Source organism: Martes martes, assembly GCF_963455335.1.
Source record: "Martes martes genome assembly, chromosome: 17".
Classification (NCBI taxonomy): Eukaryota; Metazoa; Chordata; class Mammalia; order Carnivora; family Mustelidae; genus Martes; species Martes martes.
The window spans coordinates 51,671,679-51,696,711 of NC_137905.1; the positions used below are offsets into that span (position 1 = coordinate 51,671,679).

The 25,033-nt window shown below is 53.2% G+C and overlaps 3 protein-coding genes across 5 annotated transcripts; all 3 read left to right on the top strand.

Annotated features, from left to right (window-relative positions):
• The first annotated feature begins 201 nt into the window (after positions 1–201).
• Positions 202–9,952, top strand: FLT3LG (fms related receptor tyrosine kinase 3 ligand). 3 transcript variants are annotated; one of them, XM_080828074.1, is made up of 8 exons: positions 202–267; positions 581–647; positions 1,334–1,444; positions 1,983–2,036; positions 2,281–2,424; positions 2,848–2,986; positions 6,833–7,014; positions 9,730–9,952. In XM_080828074.1, the coding sequence occupies exons 2-8, from the start codon at positions 615–617 to the stop codon at positions 9,934–9,936; spliced, it is 870 nt and encodes a 289-aa protein (XP_080684200.1). In that variant the 5' UTR covers positions 202–267; positions 581–614; the 3' UTR covers positions 9,937–9,952. The 3 variants fall into 3 exon arrangements, with proteins under 3 accessions (XP_080684200.1, XP_080684202.1, XP_080684201.1); XM_080828076.1 differs by having other exon boundaries at positions 246–267; positions 2,902–2,986; XM_080828075.1 differs by lacking the exons at positions 202–267; positions 581–647 and adding an exon at positions 759–805.
• A 959-nt stretch (positions 9,953–10,911) lies between these two features.
• RPL13A (ribosomal protein L13a) lies at positions 10,912–14,657 on the top strand. The gene is made up of 8 exons (XM_080828077.1): positions 10,912–10,986; positions 12,597–12,669; positions 13,052–13,117; positions 13,317–13,418; positions 13,622–13,707; positions 13,885–13,944; positions 14,234–14,356; positions 14,542–14,657. The coding sequence occupies exons 1-8, from the start codon at positions 10,972–10,974 to the stop codon at positions 14,626–14,628; spliced, it is 612 nt and encodes a 203-aa protein (XP_080684203.1). The 5' UTR covers positions 10,912–10,971; the 3' UTR covers positions 14,629–14,657.
• Positions 14,658–22,398: 7,741 nt separating this feature from the next.
• On the top strand, positions 22,399–24,649 carry RPS11 (ribosomal protein S11). The gene is made up of 5 exons (XM_080829615.1): positions 22,399–22,475; positions 23,193–23,324; positions 23,515–23,590; positions 23,903–24,032; positions 24,464–24,649. The coding sequence occupies exons 1-5, from the start codon at positions 22,461–22,463 to the stop codon at positions 24,585–24,587; spliced, it is 477 nt and encodes a 158-aa protein (XP_080685741.1). The 5' UTR covers positions 22,399–22,460; the 3' UTR covers positions 24,588–24,649.
• The last annotated feature ends 384 nt before the right edge of the window (positions 24,650–25,033 follow it).

The window sequence follows — 25,033 nt, forward strand, 5'->3', positions numbered from 1 at the left end:
CAGGCCCCAGGCTGGCCGCCTCCTTGCCCTGCGGGCATTGCTTGCGGCTGGGGCAGCTCCCCCTTCGTTGTGTGTCCCAGCTGGAGCTTCGACCCAGCTCAGGACTCTGGGGGCGCGAGTCCGCCGCCACCTGTCACCACCAGGTGGCGCCCCTCGCCTCAGCCAGATCCACCCCAGCTCACTGTCGCCCCCCAAAATTTCCTTTCGCTTTCGATCTCTGGCTGTCACCCGGTCTGGCCCCTTCCACGCCCAGCCGGGGCAAGCCTGGTGCGTGAGGAGAAATGGGCTCCGGGTCCCCGAGGGGCGGGGCTGGGGTCCCCCTCCTGGATGAGGGAGGAGGGATGGGGGTCAGGTCGCTGGGTCCCTGGCCTGGGAAGGGTTCCGGGGACCGGACGTCGGGGTTCTTAGAAGGGGAGATGAGTTTTCACCATAACTGGGGCTCACGCAGGAAGCCCGAGGGAGTAGGAGGCGGAAACTTAGCCACATCAAGGAGCCAAGGGAGGGGTGGGGAGGTGAAGGGGCGGGTGAGGAAGGGGCTGGGGTGTGAGGGTCTGAGACTCCCTCTTCTGTCCCCTCCAAGATCCGGCCATAGGCATGAGGGGCCTCCGGCCGAGATGATAGTGCTGGCGCCAGCCGGGAGCCCAACAGTGCGTATACCTGGGGGACAAGGCAGGGGAAAGTCAGAGCAGTACCAAGGTGGGCGGAGCTGAGAGAGCAGATGCACAGAGGAGGGGGACGTGGACGGGGGTAAGGGAGAGAAGGACAGGGGTGGGGCACATGCACAGGGCATGGGAACATGCACCGGGTGAGGTCATGGACAAGGGTGGGGGATATGGGCAGGGGTGTGACATGGGTGGGGCGGGGTACGTGCACAGGGGTGGGGACCACGGGCAGGGGTGGGAGACATGGGCAGGAGGGAGGGACATGAGCAGGGGTGGGGGACATGGACAGAGGAGCGGGACATGGGCAGGGGTGGGGGAAAGAAATGGGGTACACACGGGGAAGGCAGGACCCAGGCGGCGGGAGAAACGGGAGAGAGGAGCAGAGAGGGAAAGCCTGGGGCTGAGGCGAGCAGAGATGGGAGCCTCGGGCGCAGCTGGCCGATGGGGAGAGGAGCCAGAAGGGCCAGCCTAGAGGCAGAGAGGAGACTGGGGAAGGCTGCTCCCAGAGGGACACGGAAGCCAGAAGGAGGAGGGCCGAGCCCTGGACGGGAGGGAATGAGACCTGGAAAGGGAGAAAGACGGCAGAGAGACAGATGGGGGCTGGAGGGGCCCAGGCGAGGGGTGCGTGTGGAGCCAACAGAGGGCGCCCCCGCCCCGTGTCGCGCCCCCAGACCGCCCTGCTGCTGCTGCTGCTGCTCAGCCCTGGCCTCCGCGGGACCCCCGACTGCTCCTTCAGCCACAGCCCCATCTCCTCCACCTTCTCGACCACCATCCGCAAGCTGGTGAGGGGCTTGTCTCGTCCTCCCCGGGCGCCTTCCTGAGGCCCCGGCTCTGTCACTGGGACCGAGCTCCCCGTCTAGGTGTCCTTCTTTAGGGTTCCCTGTCCCCTTTCTCTGGTTAATGGTCCCCCTCTCTGGGTCCCTGTGCCCCCCTCTCTCTGTGGGTCCCTGTCCCCCACTCTCTGTGTCCTTGTCCTTGTGTCCTGTGAATGTGTCCCTCTGGCTCGCTGTCCTGCTTTCTCTGGGTCACTGTCCCGTACTCTCTTCATTGGTTCCCTCTCTGTGGGTCTCTGTCCCCCTCAGCTCACTCTCCCGCTCTTTCTCTGGCTCGTTGTCCCCCTCTCTCTGGGTCCCTGTCCCCCGCCCTCTGGCCCACTGTCCCCCTCTCTCTAGGTCCCTGTACCCCGTTCTCTTCATTTGTCCTCTCTGTGTGGGTCTCTGTCCGCTTCGGCTCACTGTCCTCCTCTTTCTCTGCCTCTGCGTCTCCATAGTTCTGTTTTCTCCCGTCCTCAGCCCGGCCTGACCCTGTTTTCTCCCGCAGTCTGATTACCTGCTTCAGGACTACCCAGTCACTGTCGCCTCCAACCTGCAGGACGTGAGTCACTGATGGGCGGGGCTAGGGCTGAGGTGGGAAGGAGAGACTTGAGAAGCACCGCCCCTCGGGGGACCAGTTGGGCGACCGGCTGCCGTCCCCTCCTCCTCCTCCCCCCCCACCCCCGCCACCGCCCATCCTGGGGGTGCAGCACTCCCAGCGCCCGCCCTTCACCCTTCCTGCCCCACCAGTCCAAGCCCCCAGCCACCTCCGCTGGGCGGACCCGAGCTTGGGCTGTCTCTCCCAGGACGAGCTCTGCGGAGCCTTCTGGCGCCTGGTCCTGGCCCAGCACTGGATAGGACGGCTCAAGGCTGTGGCCGGGTCCCGCATGCAAATCCTACTGGAGGACGTCAACACGGAGATACACTTTGTCACTTTATGTGCCTTCCAGGTAAGCCCTGAACTTGGGGGACAAGCTAGGGGAGCGAGTTGCCTTCCTGGGGATTGGAAGCCAAGCTCTGCTAGACCTTGCTGGAGATTTCCTTTGACTAGCAATCCAGGGGAGGTGGGGCTGGAACCCCAGGCCCCCTGGGAACCCCCTTGCTGGAAAGAGCACTTCTCCAGGCACTAAAGGAGGGTGGGGGTCCTGGACCCAGTGCACCGATTCTGAGTTTATTTCTCAGGTCCTATTGCTGGGAGCTGCGGAGAGGTTCTCTCCCCCTAGCAACCCCGGGGGGCAGTGGTCCGAACTCCCTCTGTGACCCAGGCCTCCAAGGGGGGCCCCCCCAGTAGGCATTGGCAGGCAGGGAAGGCCCTTGGCCTGAGCAGACTGTGGGGGCAAAGCCCTGGTGACATCTCCCTCCCCTGCCCCCAGCCCCTCCCCAGCTGTCTTCGCTTCGTCCAGACCAACATCTCCCACCTCCTGCAGGACGCCTCCCAGCAGCTGGCGGCCTTGAAACCCTGGATCACCCGCAGGAATTTCTCTGGGTGCCTGGAGCTGCAGTGTCAGCCGGGTAAAAGCCCCCCCAGCATCCCCCAGCACCCCTCCCCTCCCCCATCCCACAGCCCCTCACCCCCCTGTCCTGGCCAGCCCAAACCCCACCCTGCTCCCACTGGCTGTGTGACTTTGGGCGTGTTCCCCCAAGTTCGGTCCTTTAGCTGGGCCCGAGTTTCCTCACCTCTGACAAGGGAACCATAACCCCTGCCTGTTTCTCCAAGGCAGCCGTGTCCTGTAGACACATGGCAACCGCTTGTGTAAGTGCAGATTCTCTAGCAGCCAAGGTTTTTTTGTTTTTTTATAAAGATGTTTTATTTATTTATTTGACAGAGAGAGAGATCACAAGTTGGCAGAGAGGCAGGCAGGGGTGGGGGTAGGGGGGAAGCAGGCTCCCGGAGGAGCAGAAAGCCCGATGTGGAGCTCGATCCCAGGACCCTGAGACCATGACCTGAGCTGAAGGCAGAGGCTTAACCCACGAGCCATCCATGGGCCCCTCTAACAACCAAGGTTTTTAAAGGTTTTTTGGTTTTGTTTTTTTTAAGTGAATTCACTCCCCCCACCCCCGCCAGAATGTTCACGGTCGTTATTTTTGTAGGAAATGAATGGTGGTCTTGTTTTTAAAACGTTTTCTTTTGGAATCATTAGAGATTCAAAGGAGGGTACAAAGAAATTGTACTGGGGGGTCGGGGTGGGGGGCTGGTCCTGGACGCCCTTTACCCATGCTTCCCATTCCTGATAGCACGATAGCCACACCAGAAATACGGCAGGGTCCAGTCCCGCCGTATAGTCCAGAGTTGATGCCCAGTTTACGAGTCAGGCACGCGCACTTGTGTGCTCTCGCGTGCGTGCATGCGTGCTCGAGCGTGTTGGTGCCATAGGGCTGGCGGGACCAAGTAGCGCGAACTGGGTGATCGCAACAACAGACTTAGATTATGTCACGATTCTGGAGGTCAGAAGTCTGAAATCCAAGCGTCGGTAGGATTGGCTCCTTCCCAAGGCTCAGAGGGAAAGTTCTGCTCCAGGCTTCTCTCCTTGGGCTTTGCCGATGGCCATTTTCACATTCACCGGGCTTTCTCCCTCTGTGCACGCCTCCGTGTCCAGATTTCCCCTTTTTATAAGGACACCTGTCATATGGGCTGAGGGGCCCGCCCTGATGACCTCATTATAACTTGATTCTCGGTGTAAAGACCCTGTCTCCAAATGAGGTCGCCTTCCAAGGTACTGGGGGTTAGGACTCCACTGTATGAATTCCGAGGGACACAATTCACTCCCTAAAAGCGTAGATGTCTTTGCAATTTTATCATCCGTGTGGCTTCTTGTGATCCCCACGGCAATCAAATGACTTAACTTGTCCCCCTTTAAATAATTCCCATCCTTAGCCCTGGGCAACAGCAAATCAGTCCTTTAGAACAATGTTATTGGACTTCATAATTTTAAAATTATCATTCTTTTTTTAAAAAATATTTATTTATTTATTTGACAGAGAGAGACACAGCAAGAGAGGGAACACAAGCAGGGGGAGTGGGAGAAAGAGAAGCAGGCTTCCCTCGGAGCAGGGAGCCCCATGCCGGACTTGATCCCAGGACCCTGGGATCATGACCTGAGCCAAAGGCAGATGCTTAACCAACTGAGCCACCCAGACACCCCTTTAAAATTATTCTTAATAATTCATCATTGAAATCACAAATTGTATTTAACCAGATGTCTCCAAAGTAGTACTATTTGAACACATACCCGATACTGTATTTTCAATTCTGTTTCATTTTGTTTTATTTTTATGCAATCTTATCCCCAACGTGGGGCTCGAACCCAAGACCCCGAGTTTAAGAGTAGCATGCCACACAGACTGAGCCTGCCAGTCACCCCCGTACTGTATTGTTACTCTTACTATTTTTTAAAGATTTATTTATTTATTTATTAGAGAGAGAGAAAATGCCCGCACAAGCGGGAGGGGCAGAGGGAGAGGGAGAGGGAATTCCATGCAGATTCGCTGCTCAGCGCACAGCCCCACTCAGGGTTTGCTCTCATGAGACCTGAGTCCAAACCGAGGGTGGGATGCTCAACCGACCAAGCCACCGAGATGCCTCCTGATACTGTATTTTTTTTTAAATTAGTGAGATATTTTACATCCTTCTGTCCCCTACTAAGTCTCTAGGAACAAGTGTGTATTTAACAAGGATGGCACGTGGGAACTCAGAGTCGCCAGAGACTATGTGTCAACGGCCCCACGGCTCTAAGGGATCAATGAGAAATAATGTCATTGTATGTGAGAGACTATGCACTGTGGATACTTGACTTGTTCCAGCATATTAAGGTTTACTTTGGGGCACCCGGGTGGCTCAGTTGGTTAAGCTTCTGCCTTTGGCTCAGGTCATGATCGTGGGGTCCTAGAATCGAGTCCCACATTGGGGTCCCTGCTGAGCAGGGAGCCTGCTTCTCCCTCTCCTGGACCCCCATTCGTGTGTTCGCTCTCTCTCTCTCTCTCTCCAATAAGTACATAAAATCTTAAAAAAAAAAAAAAAGTTTACTTTGTGGCCAAGTCCATAACCAGTTCTGCAACTGACCCTGTCTTAGGAGGAAAAGAAAAAACAAGATTAATTTTCTTGGCAGGATCAGGGTTGAGTCTGTGTGAACGTACCCCACCTTACCATGGTATTATTCAGAAGCTTTCTGTCCTTGTGTTTGGTACTGCATCTGTCGAGTTTTTTTTTTTTTAATATTTTATTTATTTATTTGACAGACAGAGATCACAAGCAGGCAGAGAGAGAGGGAGAAGCAGGCCGCCTGCTGAGCAGAGAGCCCGATGCGGGGCTCGATCCCAGGACCCTGGGATCACGACCTGAGCCGAAGGCAGAGGCTTTAACCCACTGAGCCACCCAGGCGCCCCTGCATCTGTCGAGTTTTTGTCTTTATTTTTATTTTTAGTAATCTCTACACCCAAGGTGGGGCTCAAACTCGCAACCCTGAGGTGAAGAGTCGCACGCTCCGCTGATTGAGCTAGCCAGCCGCTCCTGAGAGGGATATTTAAAAACCTTCCCCTCTAATTTTCTTACTTTCTCCCCATACTTCCGATCATTTTGCCCTCCTTATTAAGCTTCATTGCTCATTTGTACTTACATTTATGCCTATTTGTTCATTTGACCACATTTTATTAGGCATCTCCTGGGTACCCGGCTTTGGCGACACACCTCAGAATGAGACCCAAGTGCTTGCACGTGTGGGGTTGACATGCTAATTGAGGCAACAGACAACAAACATGCAACCAAGTAATTAAAAGGAAAAGATCTGAGTGTACCGAGCCCCATGCAGGCAAATTACAACAGGGTGATCGAATCATGGCGTGAGGTGGTTGGCTGGAACGTTGCTGAGGGTTGGGAAAATGAGAACAGCCAGTGCAAAGGCCCTGAGGCAGAAACCTGCCTTCATGTTTAAGGAACAGTGAAGAGGCACATGTGCCTGGAGTCTGGCAGGTGAGGGGAAGAGAGAGCAGCGGGGTGGGGTATAGAGGGCACAAAGACCCCAGAGCCCACAGGGAGATCGCAGCCCACTGGAGGAAAAAGAGGAATAAACAAATCAATACATAAGCACTAGAAATACATATGTCTAATTGTAAAAGAGAATGCAAACTGACCGGTGCCACGCTGTTCTAAGAACTTCCTGTGTGGCCACTCGTTTAATTTTCGTGATCACCTTACCCGGTGGGTATAATGAACATCCCCATTTTACAGGTGAGGAGACTGAGGCACAGAGAGGCAAGCAGCCCACCTGAGGTCACACAGCCAGCACCGGGCCTGCTTTTGTTTCCTTCCCTTGTCTGGCCCAGCCCTTCCCCTCAGTCACGCAGCCTCTTTTCTCGCCTCAGACTCTTCCACGCTGCTGCCCCCAAGGAGTCCCGGGGCCCTGGAGGCCACAGCCCTGCCAGCCCCCCAGGCCCCCCTGCTGCTCCTCTTGCTGCTGCTGCCCGTGGCTCTCCTGCTGATGGCCGCTGCCTGGTGCCTGCACTGGCAGAGGAGGAGGCGGAGGACAGCCTACCCTGGGGAGCAGGTGAGTCTGCAGGTAGACAGAGGGCATGGGGAGGTCTAGGGGGTGGCGGCCACAGGTGACCTGTGCCTCCAGTCTCCAGGACGTTCTGCCCCTGTGGCTCGTGGAGTGTGGACTCGGCTTGGTGAACCCTTCGGCAGGCTGAGAACCCTGGACTTCGTTGGGAGGAGGGGAGGGGGGACAGACTGGAGGCTGGGTGAGGGTCCAGGGAGAGAGGACAAGGCCTGAGTCAGGGCTAGGACCAGCATCATGGGAATGGAGAGGAGGGTCAGGCAGAGTCAGGGGTCAGGGATCAAGAAGGACAGGGCTGGAGGGTCCACGGCTGGCTCAGTCAGGGGGGTATATGACTTTTTTTTTTTAAAGATTTTATTTTATTTATTTATTTGACAGAGAGAGAGAGATATCACAAGTAGGCAGAGAGGCAGGTGATGGGGGGAGGGAGCAGGCTCCCCGCTGAGCAGAGAGCCAGTAGGGGGGCATCGGGCTCTCTGCTCCGCGGAGAGCCTGCTCCCCCTCCCACCCCCCCCCCAGCCCTCTGCCTGCCTCTCTGCCTATTTGTGATCTCTGTCAAATAAATAAATAAAATCTTAAAAAAATAATAAAAATAAAAAATAAAATGAAATCTTAGGGGCACCCGGGTGGCTCAGTGGGTTAAAGCCTCTGCCTTTGGCTCAGGTCATGGTCCCAGGGTCCTGGGATCGAGCCCCGCATCAGGCTCTCTGCTCGGCAGGGAGCCTGCTTCCCCCCTCTCTCTGCCTGCCTCTCTGCCTACTTGTGATCTCTGTCAAATAAATAAATAAAATCTTTAAAAATAAATAAATAAAATCTTAAAAAAAAAAAAAGGACAGGGCTGGAGACTGACAGGCTTGGGCAGGTGGCACAGATGACCCTGGGTCTGGCCCAGTGGGAAATCTGGGGGAGCAGGGAGATCAGGGAAAGAGGGTGAGCTCCGTGGGGATGGGGAGGGCTGTGAGGGTCCCCAGGGGAGCTATTTGGCTACAGGATTCTGCAGGCCCAAAGAGAGTGGCCTCCTGAAACAGGTGGAGAGAACCACCACTGCAAAGCCCTGCGGGTGTGAAAAGCTCTGGGTGTTCCAGTAACTTCAGCGAGCCCGAGCCCGGGGTGGGTGTGAGTGTGGGTGTGAAAAGTTTAGGCCTCAAACACCGAGCAGGGGAGCTGGGACTTCCTGCCCAGGGCAGCAGCGAGGCAGGGGAGGTGAGTGATGGAAGACAGGTGTGGAGGCAGGAGGCAGGTGGGCCAGGAAGGACGAAGCTGGGGAGGCCCTAGTGGGCTCTTGATGGGCCCAGAAGGTTCTAACAAGAAACATTTCGCAATAATTGCTGACACATACAATGCCTCAGTGATACAGCCCTTACGCTGGGGCTTTCTACAAATTAATTTAAATGAGAAGCTGATGCCATGATTATCCCGTTTCACAGAGGCTGAAACCAAGGCACGGAGAGGTAAACAATTTGCCAAAAGTCACTGAACACATGAGTGACAGAACCAGGATTTGACTCTGGGCATTCCGGAAATCTAAGCTTTTCATTCTTCTGCCTCAGTTTCCTTATCTGTACAAAAGACTCTATGATAGATTTCTATCATAGAGTCATCTGGAAGTTTAAGTGCATGCAAAGCCCTTAAAGAGAACACAACGGAAATAAAACACAAGCCATACATGTCGTTGAAAACTTTTGAATAATTGGGGCACCTGGCTCTCTCAGTCAGTAAAGCACGTGACTTTTGATCTCAGGGTTGTGAGTTCAAGCCCCACATTAGGCATAGACATTACGTAAAAAAAATTTTTTTCCCCAGGGGTACCTGGGTGGCTCCATCAGTTGGCGTGTGACTCTTGGTCTCAGCTTGGGTCTTGATTTCAGGGTCATGGGTTTGGCCTGCCTTGGGCTCTACAATGGATGTGGAGCCTACTTAAACAAACAAACAAACAAAACAAATAACTTCCCCTCTACTTAAAGTTCTTGAAATTTACATTTGTGAAAGTAGACTGACCTGCTCAAGTTTTGAAACAAAAGTTTTCAAAAAAAGGAGAAAGAAACAAGTTTTCCAAGTACCCAAGATCAGTTTCTTTTTTTCTTTGGGGGGGTTGGAGGGATAGAGGGAGAGAGAGATAATCTTAAGCAGGCTCCACGCCTGTGGGACGCAGTCCCCCGACCCTGAGATCATGACCTGTGCCAAAAAATCAAGAGTTGGATGCTTAACTGACTGAGCCACCCAGGCACTCCCAGGATCTGTTTCTAAGTTTAAGTGATTTCTCATTTCAGCACTTGTTTCTGTACAGTAATTTTTATTACAATTTTTTTGGGAAAGGGTAGCCAGTTGGGAAGTTTTCCTCATATCCTTGCTCCTGTCCACTCTGCTTCTCTGCTCTTCTAATGACACACTACCAGTTTAAGTTTAAATTAGGTAAAATGTAAAACTCAGCTCCTCAGTTGCCCTGGGCGCACTTGGAGTGCTCAGTATTCCCACATGGCTGCTCCGTGGCTGTGTGGGAGAGCGTCAATCTCACGGGTTCCATCTTTGCAGAACTCTGCAAAGTTCTCTTGGACAGTGATGCCGTGACACATAGTGGGCACTCACTGGAAATGGAATTGTTTGCAGTACTGAGTCTGTGCAGAGCGCTGAGCTTGGTGCTCTCCTCTGTCCATGGATCCCCAGACGGCCCAGTGAGACGGACACATCTATCATCCCATTTTACAGAGGAGGACACTGAGGCCCAGCGAGACGAGTCACCTGCCAGAGGACACAGAGCTGGGACTCCGAGGAAGTCAGCTAGAGACTGGTCCCTTCCTCGACGGCGCTGCCCCGCTCACTCTCTCCCCAGGATGGAGGCAACACCAGCCCCCAGCCCCAGCCCCAACTATCCCCATCTGTACAAAGTCCTTGTCCCCAGGAAGTTGTATATAAATCATCCTTTTCTACCAGCTCTGGCCAGGTTCTGTCTGTAGATGGGACAGGGGGTGTGAGTCCTGGTTTTTCTGTTAATGCAAAATTTCATCCAGTACTGAGAGACCCCCAACAGGGGCCTGAGCCGGTGCGTGGCAGCGCTGGACCCTGACCGTGTCAGAAGCTGGCCTGTCGGGGCCCCTGATCTATGCGGGAGAAGACACGCAACCCAGGGAGCTTCGGTTGAGCAGGACACACGTTCTAATGTCAGCAGTCCAGGCACTCTGGGAGCCCGCGGCGGGTGACCTGACCCAGGCAAAGATCCCGGGACGCGCTTTGGAGGAAAGGTCTCTTGAGCCAAAAAGTCCTGGGACTGTGAGAGGTCAGATCTGAGAAGGTAGGGCAGGAGGGGGGCCATCCGAGGCAAGAGGTACAGTCGAAGAGAAGACCCAGCAGTCATCTGGAAGTCACTCCCTCGTACACTCTTAGATCTCATAGGGAAACCTACTTCTACCTGTTTTACAGATGGGGATACTGAGCCCCACACAGGGCCGGGGTTCGCCCAGGTCACGAGGAGGCAGAGCAAGCACAGGAATCCAGACATTTAAGCCCAGACTGAGCGCTGAAGGGAGAGCCCACTTGCCCCCTGTGGGCCACCAGGAGCCCTACAGCCTGCTGTCGCTTTAGCGAGTGACGGCGCATCCCGCCACCGCAGACACCCCGGCAACCCCCGAGAGATTAGCAGCCCCTCAAAAATATGGCGGCCAAGGCGGGCCAGCCCCGCCTCAGCAGAGCCGCTTCCTACCCCACGTGATCTCTCGCCCGGCACACCAATGGCCACCTAAGAGCCGACGAGAAGGATTGAACCCGGATTGGACAGTTAGTAGACGACCCGCCTTCTAGCGGGGCCCCTCTGCGCACGCGCGAGACACTTGGGCCAATGAAAAGACGGAAAGCTGCCCGCACAGCCCCTGCGGCGTCACTTCCTCCGCCCCTGTTTCAAGGGATAAGAAACCCTGCGCCGAATCTTCCTTCTTTCCCAGGCGGCTGCCGAAGATGGCGGAGGGGCAGGTGGGGGCTCCGCGCGGGCCGGGGCGGCGTGGGGCGGGGTGGGTTCCAGGCCGGAGCGAGGTTGGGCCCTCTTTCCCTTCGTAGGTGCGTTGTGAAACCTAAACTCGATAATTGAGCGAAAAGCGAGGCTTTGGGCCTAAAAGAAGTCTGTAGCAGGGGAATAATAGGAAAATACCGCGACGGTTTCTTTGACCCGGGGCTGACTAAAACGCGGCATCATCCCTTCCTCGGGCGACTGTGGGGGCCCCCAACACGGGGAGAGTTACTTTAAAATTAGGGCTCGTTTGCCTTTTTCTCAGCCAGGCCTTGGCTGAATCGGGCCCATGTGTCCCCAGCGGCGAGGCAGCGCGCGGGAAGCGCCTGGGCGGCCTCGGGGTAATAAAGGAGACCGAGGATCGGCCAAAATGGAGGCCGCTCCCGCCCTGCCCCAGGCCCGCGTCACTTCACCCTCGTGGGAGTGCTGGTCCGTGCCCTGCAGCTCTGGACGCTGTGGTGGGAGATCTTACCCGGTGGTTCCCGAGTTCCTGCCTACAGGACGACCAGGAACGAGTTGCTGGCTCTTCCCTTGCTCGTTGGGGCTGACGGATGCTTTAAAGGCGAGGGAGCTCATTAAAGGCTGCACTGCTCTTAACCACCTGGGGGCCCTCGAGGGACTCAGCAGGAGCTTGGCTCCGAGTTCCTGGACTCCTCGTCTGAGTTCTTCCATGCAAGGGAGGGGATGGCTGGGGAAAGGGTGTCCGTGTGAATTGGGTGTAATGAGTCCGAGCGGTAGGGGGAGGAAGAGGCACGACGGTGGAGTCAAGAAGGTGGTAGAGTTATGGGAACACGTGTTCTGTGCCCTGAGTGCCTGGTACAGTTGGCTTTGTTTGGTGTCATTCGGTTGACTTAGCAGAATGTTCCTGAGGCAGATACTGTTATCCTCATTTTCCAGTGAGGAAGCTGGAGATTTTTAGCCAAGGTCACATTGTCAGGAAGTCTGGCTTTAGATTCTGTACCCTTCTGCCTTCCAACAATCACAAGTATTTAACAAGCGCTCGGTAAGAGTGGGGATGTGACTCGTGAAGAAGCTAAGGATTTGGTTTTGAGCAGTTCGTCAGGGATCCAGAGCTGAATACAGCGTAAGGTAGAGCAGAGGCTCCGGGCTATTCTGCAGGGCCTCACCTATGCTGAACCTGTTCCTTTACTGATTGTTCTGTGCTCAAAACTAATACTTTTGAGAGAATTAGCTTGTTGGGATTCCACAACTTGGTTCAGGGATTACACATTCTAGCTGGATCAAAGGACAGAGTGTTGCCAACCTTTGTTCAAATCCCAGCGCATCCTCTCACCCTTGAATATAATTGGGGCTTAAGAATTCCGGCCCTTCAGGCGGCTGAGATGTGCGGAAAGGCCCTTGTTTTATTCCATTCACTGAAATTGTGAGTCAGCCATTTGCTTTCTTGGCCACATCTGTACAGTGGACCTTGAGTCCTAGTTTCCAGGGCTGTTCATGGGTAAGAGGCACTCTGGGGGATATTGTGGAAGAAACAAGTAAAAGGCCATGCTTGGTTTGGGTTGGGGGGAGTCAAACCTGGGGTTGCATCTAAGCATTTTCACTTTATTTCCACCAGGTCCTGGTGCTCGATGGCCGAGGCCATCTCCTGGGCCGCCTGGCGGCCATCGTGGCTAAACAGGTGCTTCTGGGTAAGTCTCCTCTGTCCACAGCTGCCCTGGTCATGAGTCCCCACCAGCGGTCAGTGATGAGCAACAATCACCATCTTTCGTTTGAGTCTCACGACTGTGAGATCAACCCCATGCACCGCTCTGAGACCCGGCAGTTACCCCCTCTCCTGGGATCTGGGGCTCTGAGATAGATTATTTTCCGTCAGGCTGTTAATTCAAGCACAAATCCAGCTCTTCGGGGGTCGTGGGTTTCTTGTGCATGTGGTCAGCTCCACAGGGGCAGAACCCTGTTTCCGGTTCGCAGCAGTAGCTGGGCAGATGGATGGTGGCTGGTTTGTAGGTAGAGCCCTTGGGTGACTTCCTAGTCTTTGTCCTTGTTTGCCTCACTTTCCTTTTCCTCTAGGCCGGAAGGTTGTAGTTGTGCGCTGTGAGGGCATCAACATTTCTGGCAATTTCTACAGAAACAAGTGTAAGTTAGGGCCGGGGAGAAGGGCTGGAGTGGGTGGACCTGGGAGATTCTTGGCCTTCCTTGGCTCCAAAAGTGAGCCCACTAGTGGTGGGAAGTGCTCATTTGCGTTCCCTAACAGGCCCTTGGGAGTATGGATGTGTGTGTTGAAGAAGTTAGCATGTGGCTGGGGGCTGAGGCCTCGCACGCTCTCTCTCCCCAGTGAAGTACCTGGCCTTCCTTCGCAAGCGCATGAACACCAACCCGTCCCGCGGCCCCTACCACTTTCGAGCACCCAGCCGCATCTTCTGGCGGACCGTGCGAGGTGAGCTGGGCGTGAGGATTGCAGGTGGCGGTGGGATGGGTGGCCAGTGATGAGGACTTCTCCCACCTGTGTTCGAGTTCCCTGACCATGAGATGACTCCACATGCACTACCATCTGAGGCCACTCCTCTGCCTGTTTGGGGGGGGTGGGGTGGGGTCCTCGTGAGCCCCTCAGAGCGAGCCTGCTGTGCCTCCCACCAACAGGCATGCTGCCGCACAAGACCAAGCGAGGCCAGGCTGCCCTGGACCGCCTCAAGGTGTTCGATGGGATCCCGCCACCCTACGACAAGGTGAGCTCGACGGCCGGCTGCGCAGCATTCATGTGTCTGGCGTCTATGATGTTGCAGTTGTACCTACATTGTTTGACGCTCATGAGAACAGCACTGGCTGAGACGCTGCTCCAGCCAGCCTTCTGCCTTGCCTGTCCCTTACTCCAGGGCTCTTAAGCCCCTCTCCTTCTCCAACAGAAAAAGCGGATGGTGGTTCCTGCTGCCCTCAAGGTGGTGCGCCTGAAGCCTACGCGGAAGGTGAGTTCCAGGTTTCACCAAGTTGTCTCGCTAGGGGGCAGCCTTGAGGCCCGAGACTGGCAGATGATGGCTCTTTCTCACGATGGTCTGCGGATGCCCCTGTGGGCGGTGCCGATAGTGCCTATGGCTCAGCTGATGCCAGCAGGGGCGCTGTCCCCGAGGGTGGGTGTGTCTCTAACGCAGGCCTGCAGGGGAAAGTTGGGTCCTGGAGGACAGCTTGTCTGCTCCCTCTCCCGTAGCCGCCCTGGCCCCCCTTGCTCAGGACTTCTTTCTTCTCCCTCCCCCATAGTTTGCTTACCTGGGGCGCCTGGCTCATGAGGTTGGCTGGAAGTACCAGGCGGTAACAGCCACCCTGGAGGAGAAGAGAAAGGAGAAGGCCAAGATCCACTATCGGAAGAAGAAGCAGCTCACGGTGAGGATGGGCCAGAACCCCGGGGCGCCACACCCCCAGGCAGGGCCTTGCGGGTGAACTCTCTGGACGCAGTGGTCTTTTTTTGGTCCCAGGGGCCTCTGCTTGAGGCCCAGCTTGGGGCAGAGAGTAGAAGTGGGTTCCCGGGCAGCAGCCGTTGACCACCGTCTGTCCTCTTCACCCCACAGAGGCTACGGAAACAGGCCGAAAAGAACGTGGAGAAGAAAATTGACAAATACACAGAGGTCCTCAAGACCCATGGACTCCTGGTCTGAGCCCAATAAAATTGACTGTTTGTTCCTCATGCTTGGCCTGGCCTGCCCTTCCTCCATCGCCGCCCTAGGATATGGGGGACTCCCAGGGGCTGCTGTCCTCAAGCCACAGGCAGCCTGGGGCTTAGAGTGCTGGGAACACAGAAAGGGTTTTAGTCATTGCTATTAAGAAAAACTTTCTTAAAAGGTGGGGAAAAAAAAAAACTCTAAGAACTTTGAGGCATAATTGCCGGTGACCTACCCATTCCTGATAGTTCAATGAAATTGATAGGTGGAACAACTATTTCAGTGTTTGCCAGAGAGATTGGGAAATGATTGGAGGGGAGCCCTGCGTTGTGAATGTGGGTGTGTTTGAACTTGCTGCAGGCTCGGGTGCTAATACTCTGAAGCTGTTAGGGTGTGAGGGCGCTGGGGGCCAAGCCTAGGGTTGTACCGTGGTGGTTCCAGACGCATAGCCTGGGAAGGACAGCCAAGGGCTCACAGGCACTGCCCTTGCGCTTTCCCTGTATTTTGTGATCCAAAACTAATAAATTATTTTTAAACAAATTTGGCGTCTTTGCAGTGTGTGTCCGCTGTGGAGGCAGGCCTTTGGCAACGAGCAAAGGAGGCCCTGGTCCGGTCACTTCCCACAGCGGTTGGATTATGACCTGTCTGTGGAGGAGTTTTTATCTACCACTCAAGGAATTACCTTCAGAATCCTGTATAGGTTTGTTTCTCAAAACCATCATGGCCTGAGGTTGCCCAGTGGACCTAAACTCTCACTAATTCAGCTGCAAAGTATGGAATTATCGTCTTAAAACCAGTCCCATCCTTGAAGGGTAGGTGGGCTCTTCTGGTCTATGTGCCACATCTAGTGGTCTGTGTGTTATGTGAAGAAACAGGCAAGTAGCATTAGGCAGTGGGGGTGGGAACGTGAAATCTAATGCTTCGGAAGAGGAAAGCTAGACTTGAGAGACAGGTGGTGGTGGGGGAGACAGAATCAAGCAGGCTCCATGCCCAGCACGGAACCCAAGGCAGGGCTCAGTCTCACCACCCTGGGATGACCTCAGCGGAAACTGAGTCTGAAGCTGCCCTGCCTGAGGCGACCCTAAAACTAGACTTGGATCTGGAAGAGTAAATGGAGCATTGAGTAGGTACCAAGCTCTCTGCCATCCCCGGTGTCATACTGCCCTTGTAGATTAGTAGGCAATAATAAATTTCTTTTTAAACTATTTGAGAGCAATAGAGGGAACAGAAGCAGGGGTGAGCTGGAGGGGAAGAGACAGGCTCCTCGCGGAGCAGGAAACCAGAGGCAGGGCTCAATCCCAGGACACTGGGATTGTGACCTGAGCCTGAGCGGAAGGCAGACACTTGCCCCCCACCCCACCCCCAGGCGCCTCCCACTTGGAAGTTTGTAATTTAGAAGTTCAATATTCAAATGCCTAACAGCGCAGAGAAACTAGTTGAATGTGATACTGATTTTACTAAAATTGAGTATTAAGTTCAGCAAAACTGCCTGTTAAAGCAGCCCTAAGAAAGTCCCACCAAAAGCATGATCCCTTAAAAAGATAAATTTGGCTGTACAAACGTAAAAACTTTCCACTTCAAAAACAAGCCACGGACTGGGAGGAAATATTTGCCAACCCCACCCCTTTTTAAGAACTTGTTTCCTGGGTATATTAAAAAACAAAACTGGGGGGCGCCTGGGTGGCTCAGTGGGTTGGGCCGCTGCCTTCGGCTCGGGTCATGATCTCGGGGTCCTGGGATCGAGTCCCGCATCGGGCTCTCTGCTCAGCGGGGAGCCTGCTTCCCTCTCTCTCTGCCTGCCTCCCTGTCTGCTTGTGATCTCTGTCTGTCAAATAAATAAATAAAATCTTTAAAAAACAAAACAAAACAAAACAAAACAAAACTGGGGCACCTAGGTGGCTCAGTGGGTTAAGCCTCTGCCTTCAGGTCATGATCTCAGGGTCCTGGGATCAAGCCCCACATGGGGCTCTCTGCTTGGCAGGGAGCCTGCTTCCCCCTTTCTCTGCCTGCCTCTCTGCCTACTTGTGATCTCTCTGTCGAATAAATAAATAAAATCTTAAACACACACACAGAAAAACGGGCACCTGGGTGGTTCAGTAGTTAAACATCTGCCTTTGGCTCAGGTCATGATCCCGGAATCCAAGAATGGAGCCCCTCTTCGGGCTCCCTGCTCAGTGGGGAATCTGCTTCTCCCTCTGCTCCTGTCTCCATTTGGGTTCTCCCTCTCTTTCAAATTAAAAAAACAAAACAAAACAAAAACCTCCAAACTCCGTAATAAGGAAAACCAACTACAAATTGGGGAAGAGTTTGAAGAAATATTTCACCAAAGAAGATACACAAATGGCCGATAAGCACGTTAGAAGGTGCTCAACATTGTTCATCATCAGCCGGTCAAATGGGATCTCGGCCAACCCCTGAATCCTTCGGGGGGGCAGACACAGGCTCAGAACCTCCGGGTCAGCCGCAGGAACATTTTCGGAGCTCTGTCTCGCACCCCGCCCACAGCCCATGGGCGGGCCTGGCCCTTCTCCGCCTCATCCGCTAGGAGCTCTAGCACACCTTCCCGTCCTGGTCCATAGCAGGGCCCAAGGGAGGGTCTTATCTTGGCTAAGCATTGGGCGAACATGGCAATGTGAGCTTCCCCAGGTCAACCAGGGTTTGCATTTCGGTCGTGAAACCCTGGTTAAGTACGTCTGAAATCCCGCAGAGGCCAGAAACACTCCGTCAAGTGGTCATCACTGGAGTTGGCTGGAGTTCACTATTGGGCGTCAAGGCCGTCCCACCCTGCGGAGCAGAAAGTCGATGTGGTAGGTTGTAACCAGCCTCAAAATGATAACAGAACTGAATAGAAACAGAAAGGAGAAAAATCAGTATATTGCAGGAAGGAAAGGAGAAAGTTGAGTTAGAAAGCAAGAGGAAGGAGGCAACTGGCTGGTTCAGCTGGGAGAGCATACGGCTCCTGATCTCAGGGTCATGAGTTCAAGCCCCATGTTGGGTGTAGAGATTACTTAAATAAGTAAACTTAATAATAAAAAGAGGAGAGAGAAACAGGTGTTTGGTCATGATGTGACCGTATTTCCTACTGTGGGTTGTGGTCATTAAAAGCTGTGGGCTGAAATATCTCCAAACTGCCCCCACCTCCCCCTTCACCGTGAAGCAATATATATTTTTTTTGCTTTTCCCTTATCATCAAAATCTCACCAGCTATTCTGAGCCATTTGCAAAATACCGAGCATTTTAAAAACCAGAGAGGAAATCACACCTAATCTCACCGCCTGGAGATGCAAACCACGGGGCAAAGTCATGCATTTCCTTCCAGGCTTTTTTCTAAGTCACTTTTGTTAGCTTAGCACATGCTGCAAATAACAACTATAGGGCCTGCCTTTTTTTTTTTTTTTTTAACTAAATATCATAAATCCTTATCAAGTCGTTCAAAAACTCCAGAAATTACTTATGTCTTCAAAAAATAAAGCTACTACAAGGTCGGGGGTGAGGGAGACATAGAAGGTTTTAAAACAGAAAAATGAGGGGCGCCTGAGTGGCTCAGTGGGTTAAGCCTCTGCCTTCGGCTCGGGTCATGATCTCAGGGTCCTGGGATCGAGCCCCACATCGGGCTCTCTGCTCCGCAGGGAGCCTGCTTCCTCCTCTCTCTCTGCCTGCCTCTCTGCCTACCTGTGATCTCTGTCAAAAAAACAAAAAAACAAAAAAACAAAAAAACAAAAAAAAAACCTTAAAAAAAAGAAAAATGAGTCCTTCCCTCTGAATGGTACCCCCAAAGGGACTGAAGCAATTATAGTTAAAAATGTTTCATTCAGGGGCACCTGGGTGGCTCAGTGGGTTAAACCTCTGCCTTTGGCTTAGGTCATGATCTCAGGGTTCTGGGATCGAGCCTCGAGTCAGGCCTTCTGCTTAGTGGGAAGCCTGCTTCCCCCCCTCTTTCTGCCTGCCTCTCTGCCTACTTGTGATCTCTCTGTCAAATAAATACAAATAAATAAATAAATAAAATCTTTTAAAAAAATGTTTCATTCAGGGGAGGCTGGCAGGCTCAGTCACCAGAGCAAGAGAGATTCTTGATCTTGGGGTTGTGGGTTCGAGCCCCATAGTAGGTGTAGAGAATACTGACACAACAATACAGTGTTTCAGAATTCACAAGCTAAAAAAAAAAAAAAATCACAAAGCTATTAAGTGTGAAAGAAATTTAAGCAATTCAACTTTCAATTTATTTTTGTATGTTAGTAGCATTCACATGTTTGAAGTTAGTACAACTTAAAAGACACCATATGCATATGAACAGTCTACCGTATAGCTACATTGTCCAACAGAACTTTCTGTGTTGATAAAAATGTTCTGAATCAGGGTGCCTGGGGGGCTCAATCAGTTAAATGTCTGCCTTCAGCTCAGGTCATGATCCTGGTGTTCTGGGACGGAGCCCTGTGTTGGGCTCCCTGCTCAGCAGGGAGCCTGCTTCTCCCTCTCCCTGTGCTCCTCCCCCTGCTCATGTTCTTTCTTTCTCTCTCTCTCTCTCTCTCTCTCTCCAATAAATAAAATCTGGAAAAAAAAAAATGCTCTGAGGGACGCCTGGGTGGCTCAGTTGGTTAAGCAGCTGCCTTCGGCTCAGGTCATGATCCCAGGGTCTTGGGATCGAGTCCCACATCGGGCTCCTTGCTCAGCGGGGAGCCTGCTTCTCCCTCTGCCTCTGCCTGCCTTTCTGTCTGCCTGTGTTCACTCTCTCTGACAAATGAATAAATAAAAATCTTTAAAAAAAAAAATGCTCTGAATGTTTTCTAATATGGAAGCCACACCTGGCTTCTGGGCACTTGATCTTTGAATAACGTGACTGAAGAACTGAGTTTTATTTTATTTTTAAGATTTTATTTATTTATTTGACAGAGATCACAAGTAGGCAGAGATGCAGGCAGAGAGAGAAAGAGGAGAAAGCAGGCTCCCCGCTGAGCAGAGAGCCTGATGCGGGGCTCCATCCCACTGAGCCACCCAGGCACCCCTGAAGAACTGAGTTTTAAATTGTATTCAATTTAAATTTAATCTGTATCTCTTAAAGAATGAAGAGCCAGTGGTTGGAGGTGCCGGGGTTCAAAGCCAGGGCTTCATAGTGCAAAGCATGGTCTCTCTCACTGAGCTACACCCTGTCACTCAATTTAAATTTAAATAACCACATATAGGGTCGCATGGGTGACTCAGTGGACGAAGCCTCTGCCTTCAGCTCAGATCATGATCTCAGGGTCCTGGGATCGAGCCCCACATCGGGCTCTCTCCTCTGCAGGGAGCCTCCTTCCCGCTCTCTCTCTCTGCCTGCCTCTCTGCCTGCTTGCCTTCTTGTGATCTCTGTCTGTCAAATAAATAAAATATTTTTTAAAAAACAACCACATGTAACTATTGGCTAAGTTACTGAACAATGCAGTGTTTGATACCTACAAAGTCCGCAGTTATATCACATAAGGAGATTTAAAAGAAAAGGCGGTCATCCCATAGACTGTCAATAAATATTAAATAGATGGGTCAGGGGGCGCCTGGATGGCTCAGTGGGTTAAAGCCTCTGCCTTCGGCTCGGGTCATGATCTCAGGGTCCTGGGATCGAGCCCCACATCGGGCTCTCTGCTCAGCAGGGAGCCTGCCTCCCCCCCCCCATCTGCCTGCCTCTCTGCCTACTTGTGATCTCTGTCAAATAAATAAATAAAATCTTAAAAAAAAAATAGATGGGTCATAGTATGCCTTCTGTTCTGCAATTTACTTTGTCCAGGTACAAATTCAACCCGAAGTAAAACAGTCTAGAAGACCCATTGGAAGCTAACAGGATGACAGTGGTTGCCTCTGGAGAGGGAAAGTGGGCGTTGGTGTCTGGGGAGAAGAGCGGGAGAAAGATTCATTCATTTTTGTACTTTTTGAATTTTGCACTGTGGGCATGAAATACCTATTCAGAACCAACTGCACATTTAAAACAATGAATTATGGCTTGGCAATCTTTTCATTTCCCGATCCATCAAGCTCCCTCCCCTTTATTAACTGCTTGCAGAGTATCCCATGGTGCAGACATGCCTTGATTTATAGAGCAGCCTGGAAGGGTGGCCGTTTTGGCATATCCCAATCCAAACTTCATTCATTTGATGATTTAGTCAACAAGTATGAATCGAGCACTGAACCACATGACAGCTGCCAGAAAGCCCTGGAGAGCAAAGCAGGTAAAAATTCCCGCCTTCTTTCTAGTGGAGAAAGGGAAACGGGATAAATGCAAAATCCAGCCTGCTAGCAGAGCTATGGGCACCGCACACTCTTTTTAAAAGATTTTATGTAGGGGCGCCTGGGTGGCTCAGTGGGTTAAAGCCTCTGCTTTCAGCTCAGGTCATGATCCCAGGGTCCTGGGATCAAGCCCCACATCGGTTTCTCTGCTTGGCAGATAGCCTGCTTCCCTCTCTCTCTCTGCCTGCCTCTCTGCCTACTTGTGATCTCTGTCTGTCAAATAAATAAATAAAATCTTAAAAAAATAATAAAAATAAAAGATTTTATGTATTTATTTGAGAGAGAGCACCGGGGTGGGGCGGGGGGGCTGAACCGAGTGGAAGGCAGACGCTCAACCGACTGAGCTACCCAGGCGCCCCAGAAACCTCACCCTCTTCATAGTGGGTCACCAGTATGGAATCTGGGGGGTAGTTTCCTCGGGAGCCTGCCTGAGAGGTGAGGCTCTGAACAAAGAATTCAGTTGAAGGAACAGCAAGTTGAAAAGCCCCAAGGCCCAGAAGGATCTACAAGTTTTAGAAGCAGCAAGGAAGGAGGAGAGGAGGAGCGTTCTGCAGTTAAGAACAAAAATGGAAGCGCCTCATCACTAAATGTGGTCTGTGCACCAGGGCCTCATGCTACAGGATAAGTACACAAATTGAGACGAGTGTTCGGACACTAGGAGAGCAATTCGTTGTCAGCCGAATCGAAAAAAATAAAAAATATTTAAAGCTGCGCTTCGTTAAGTCTTTGCTTTCCAACAAGTGACAAAAAAACCCACCAAATTTGTATCCAGTTATAGACCTGTACCGCCCAATGCCATAGATGTTAGCTCCACGTAGCTGTGTAAATTTAAATTTAATAATATGAAACTAAGTTAAAAATTCAGGTCCTCAGTCTCATACACATTTGAAGTGAAAGCAGCCACCGTGTTGGATGGACCGGATAATAGAACATTTCCATCACTGCGGAATGCTCTAATGGACAGTGCTGTTACAGACAGAAAATCAGCACTGGGGTGTTTGTTTTGTTTTTCACTAAACCACCACTGTCTGGGGGGTGAAACAGGGTATAAAGCACAACTTCATTAAACTCGGGGGGGCAAAAACTCATGGTCCACGCCCGCCCCTCACAAAGATGGCAGCGCCGTCGGCTCATGCTTTTAGGACCGCCGGCCGCCCCGCAAAAAGATGGCCGCCACGGCGTCCCGTTTGAATTCTGGAGCCGCACAGCCACGCGGTCTCCATACTCCACGTGATCTTAGCCCCGCCGAAACATGCCCGCCTCCCTATAACTCTCGCGATAACGTTAGAGGGCTAGAAGCTGACCTCGCCTTCCCAACGTGAATTAGCAGGACCAGCGCATTCCTGGTGTGAATTTGGCGAGACCGCTTCCGCCGCTTCCCGACCCCCCCCCAGCCCTTCATCCTATGGGGCGTCCGTGCTAGCTTTGGGCCGCCCGTCAATCCCAGTCGCGCCCGAGGCCCCGCCCCAAACCGTGTTCCCGCCCCCTTTCGTCACTTCCTCCTTTGCCCCTGTGCAGTCGATAAGGAAACCCGGACGCCCTTCCGGCTTTCCTTTTTTGAGGCGGCCGGGAAGATGGCGGACATTCAGGTGGGGGCTCGGGGCTGGCGCGCATGCTGCGGGGCCCACCCTCGGCCTCAGGGGCGCGTCCCGGAGAGAAGGACCCCGCGCCCCAGTTTGGGGGCTGATGCCAGGCGACCTCGATTTCCCAGGCTTTACGTCGGGGGCGCGTGTCTTTGAATTAATCTAGATTAGCGCCTCCTAACCCCCGGGGGCTCCCCGCGTGGGGTTTAGTGGCGGCTCAAGCCTTTTTGGAGTTATCTTCTTAAAACTCAGGGTTTACGGGGTGGTTTTTCCGGAGGCCTTGGGCCGTCGGGTTAATCCTGTGAGAACTGAGCCCTAAGGGCTAATCCAGGAAGCCCGTGGTTTTTGGTATTTATTTCTGAAATCGCATGTATTATATAAGGAGAGAATCCTGGGTGGGTGGCCTTGTGGCTTGGAGAGTAGTTGTTGCTGAAAAATGTCCACGTTGTTAGAGGAATGATTTTGTGCGCCTGGGTTTTAAGGAATGAGTGCTGCAGGTGACGGGAGGTGTTTTAGAGCATAGATGCTGAAGTAAACGCTGGTTCAGAGTTGAGTCTCAACTCAAGAGACTCGGGGTGAGTGTTTTCAGTGGTAGTTATCGAGGCTTGGGAGGCTGCCGTTTGGGGAGTAAATGCTAGGAAGGATGGGTTCTGGGGTTTCTGGGAAGGCTTCCGGGCCGAGTTGCAGTCTCCAAGCTCACCAGCTCCCTCCTCGTCCATCTAGACTGAGCGTGCCTACCAAAAGCAGCCGACCATCTTTCAAAATAAGAAGAGGGTCCTGCTTGGAGAAACTGGCAAGGAGAAGCTCCCGCGATACTACAAAAATATCGGTCTGGGCTTCAAGACGCCCAAGGAGGTATGGGGCTACCCTCAGAAGGAAGGAGACCCCTCGGTTCCTGCACGTGTGTGCGCAAACCAGTTACCTTGGCCACAGCTGGGTGGCTGGTCCCGGGGCTGGTGGGAAATGTAGTTCCCGACCCGGGGCCACACCCCCTGGTTATTTCAGGAAGTGCTTGGTTCAAGGCTCACTTCTTTCCCTTATTCAGGCCATTGAGGGCACCTACATTGACAAGAAGTGCCCCTTTACTGGTAATGTCTCCATCCGAGGGCGGATTCTGTCTGGTGAGTGAGGGCATCTGGGTGCTTGGGTTCAGATTTCTGGATCTGAGGGATGATGGCCCCGGGGATGCTCAGATTCCTGGGTGAGGAGGGGGTGGGCAGACTCCTGGTTCCAGGGGGGCACTGGCAGATGTCTTTTCAAGATGGTCTTCAGACGCCCACCATGGGCATGTTGAGAAGGCCATTTGGCACAGCCGATGTCAGCAACAGGGCTTGGGATCCTCCCTAGGTAGCTCCCAGTTCCCAGCATGCTCTGGGCTGCCCAAAGCTCCCCTTCCCCGTGGGGCTGACCTACAATCCGTCCCCTCTCCCCAGGTGTGGTGACCAAGATGAAGATGCAGAGGACCATTGTCATCCGCCGGGACTACCTCCACTACATCCGGAAGTACAACCGCTTTGAGAAGCGCCACAAGAACATGTCCGTCCACCTGTCGCCCTGCTTCAGGTGAACACAGTGGGCCTGCAGGTTCCCAGGCAGAGAGGTGGGGGTGGTGTGCCCCCGAGGCTGAGTGACACGGGACCTGGCCGCTCTGTGGGTACTAAACTGTTGGAGATGGTGTGAGGAGACTGGTGCAGCCAAGCATGTGTCCTCAGGAGCCTCCAGTCTGGGTATAGTGGAGGGGATCGATGGAGGCCTTCTGCCCCGAGAGGCCTCTGAAAGGGTTGGAGTGTCTTCTGTCCAGCTTTGGGTTTGGTACCTTGGACACAGTTTGTGTTCAATAAATAATGACCAGGGACAGGTGGAACTGGAAACTGGAGCTTGGGTAGGGTTCGGCGGGGGGTGGGGGGGTGGGGGCCAAAGCAGAGAGGCCTCAGCCTCCAGTGGCCTGCATGGGACAGGCCAGCCCGTGACACAGCCCCTGCCCACCTCCACAGAGATGTCCAGATCGGCGACATCGTCACAGTGGGCGAGTGCCGGCCCTTGAGCAAGACAGTGCGTTTCAACGTGCTCAAAGTCACAAAGGCCGCTGGCACCAAGAAGCAGTTCCAGAAGTTCTGAGACTAGACACCTGTCCACACCCCTGAAGAAAATAAAGTTATTTTCCCAGTCGGGGACTTGGCCCAGGGTATCTGCTCCTTTGCCAGAGGGGTTGTTCCTGGGAGTGGAATGGGGTTGATGGCAAAAAAAATGGGGTTCTCTCTCATTCTCTGGACCCCCCATATAAAGGAGGGACCGGGAGCCACATCCTTCCTGTCCTCACATCTCTGGGTGAAGATAGGAACCTGTATGAAGACACTGCCCCCCTTTTTGGGTCTCCTTTTGGTCCATGTCACCTCTTGTTGTCGGAATAAGTAAGCCCTTCTACCTGGTGTCGGGGTGTGCCCCCCACCCCCCAGTCTCTGGGGAGGAAGTAAGTGAGGGCGGAGGGCCCTCTGGACCTGGCTAAGGTTGGGGAAGTGGGGGAGGGAGAGGCGGGGGGCTGGTGGATGGGCTTTCGGAGTCCT

Bases quoted from the DNA above. Each gene is read 5' to 3' on its own strand.
- RPS11 (XM_080829615.1), top strand. The intron at 23,591-23,902 runs GTGAGTGAGGGC...CCCTCTCCCCAG, and splicing joins CCGAGGGCGGATTCTGTCTG to GTGTGGTGACCAAGATGAAG. The intron at 24,033-24,463 runs GTGAACACAGTG...CCACCTCCACAG, and splicing joins CACCTGTCGCCCTGCTTCAG to AGATGTCCAGATCGGCGACA.
- RPL13A (XM_080828077.1), top strand. The intron at 13,118-13,316 runs GTAAGTTAGGGC...CTCTCTCCCCAG, and splicing joins CAATTTCTACAGAAACAAGT to TGAAGTACCTGGCCTTCCTT. The intron at 14,357-14,541 runs GTGAGGATGGGC...TTCACCCCACAG, and splicing joins GGAAGAAGAAGCAGCTCACG to AGGCTACGGAAACAGGCCGA.
- FLT3LG (XM_080828074.1), top strand. From the start codon at position 615: ATGATAGTGCTGGCGCCAGCCGGGAGCCCAACA. The intron at 1,445-1,982 runs GTGAGGGGCTTG...TTTCTCCCGCAG, and splicing joins CGACCACCATCCGCAAGCTG to TCTGATTACCTGCTTCAGGA. The intron at 2,987-6,832 runs GTAAAAGCCCCC...TTCTCGCCTCAG, and splicing joins GGAGCTGCAGTGTCAGCCGG to ACTCTTCCACGCTGCTGCCC.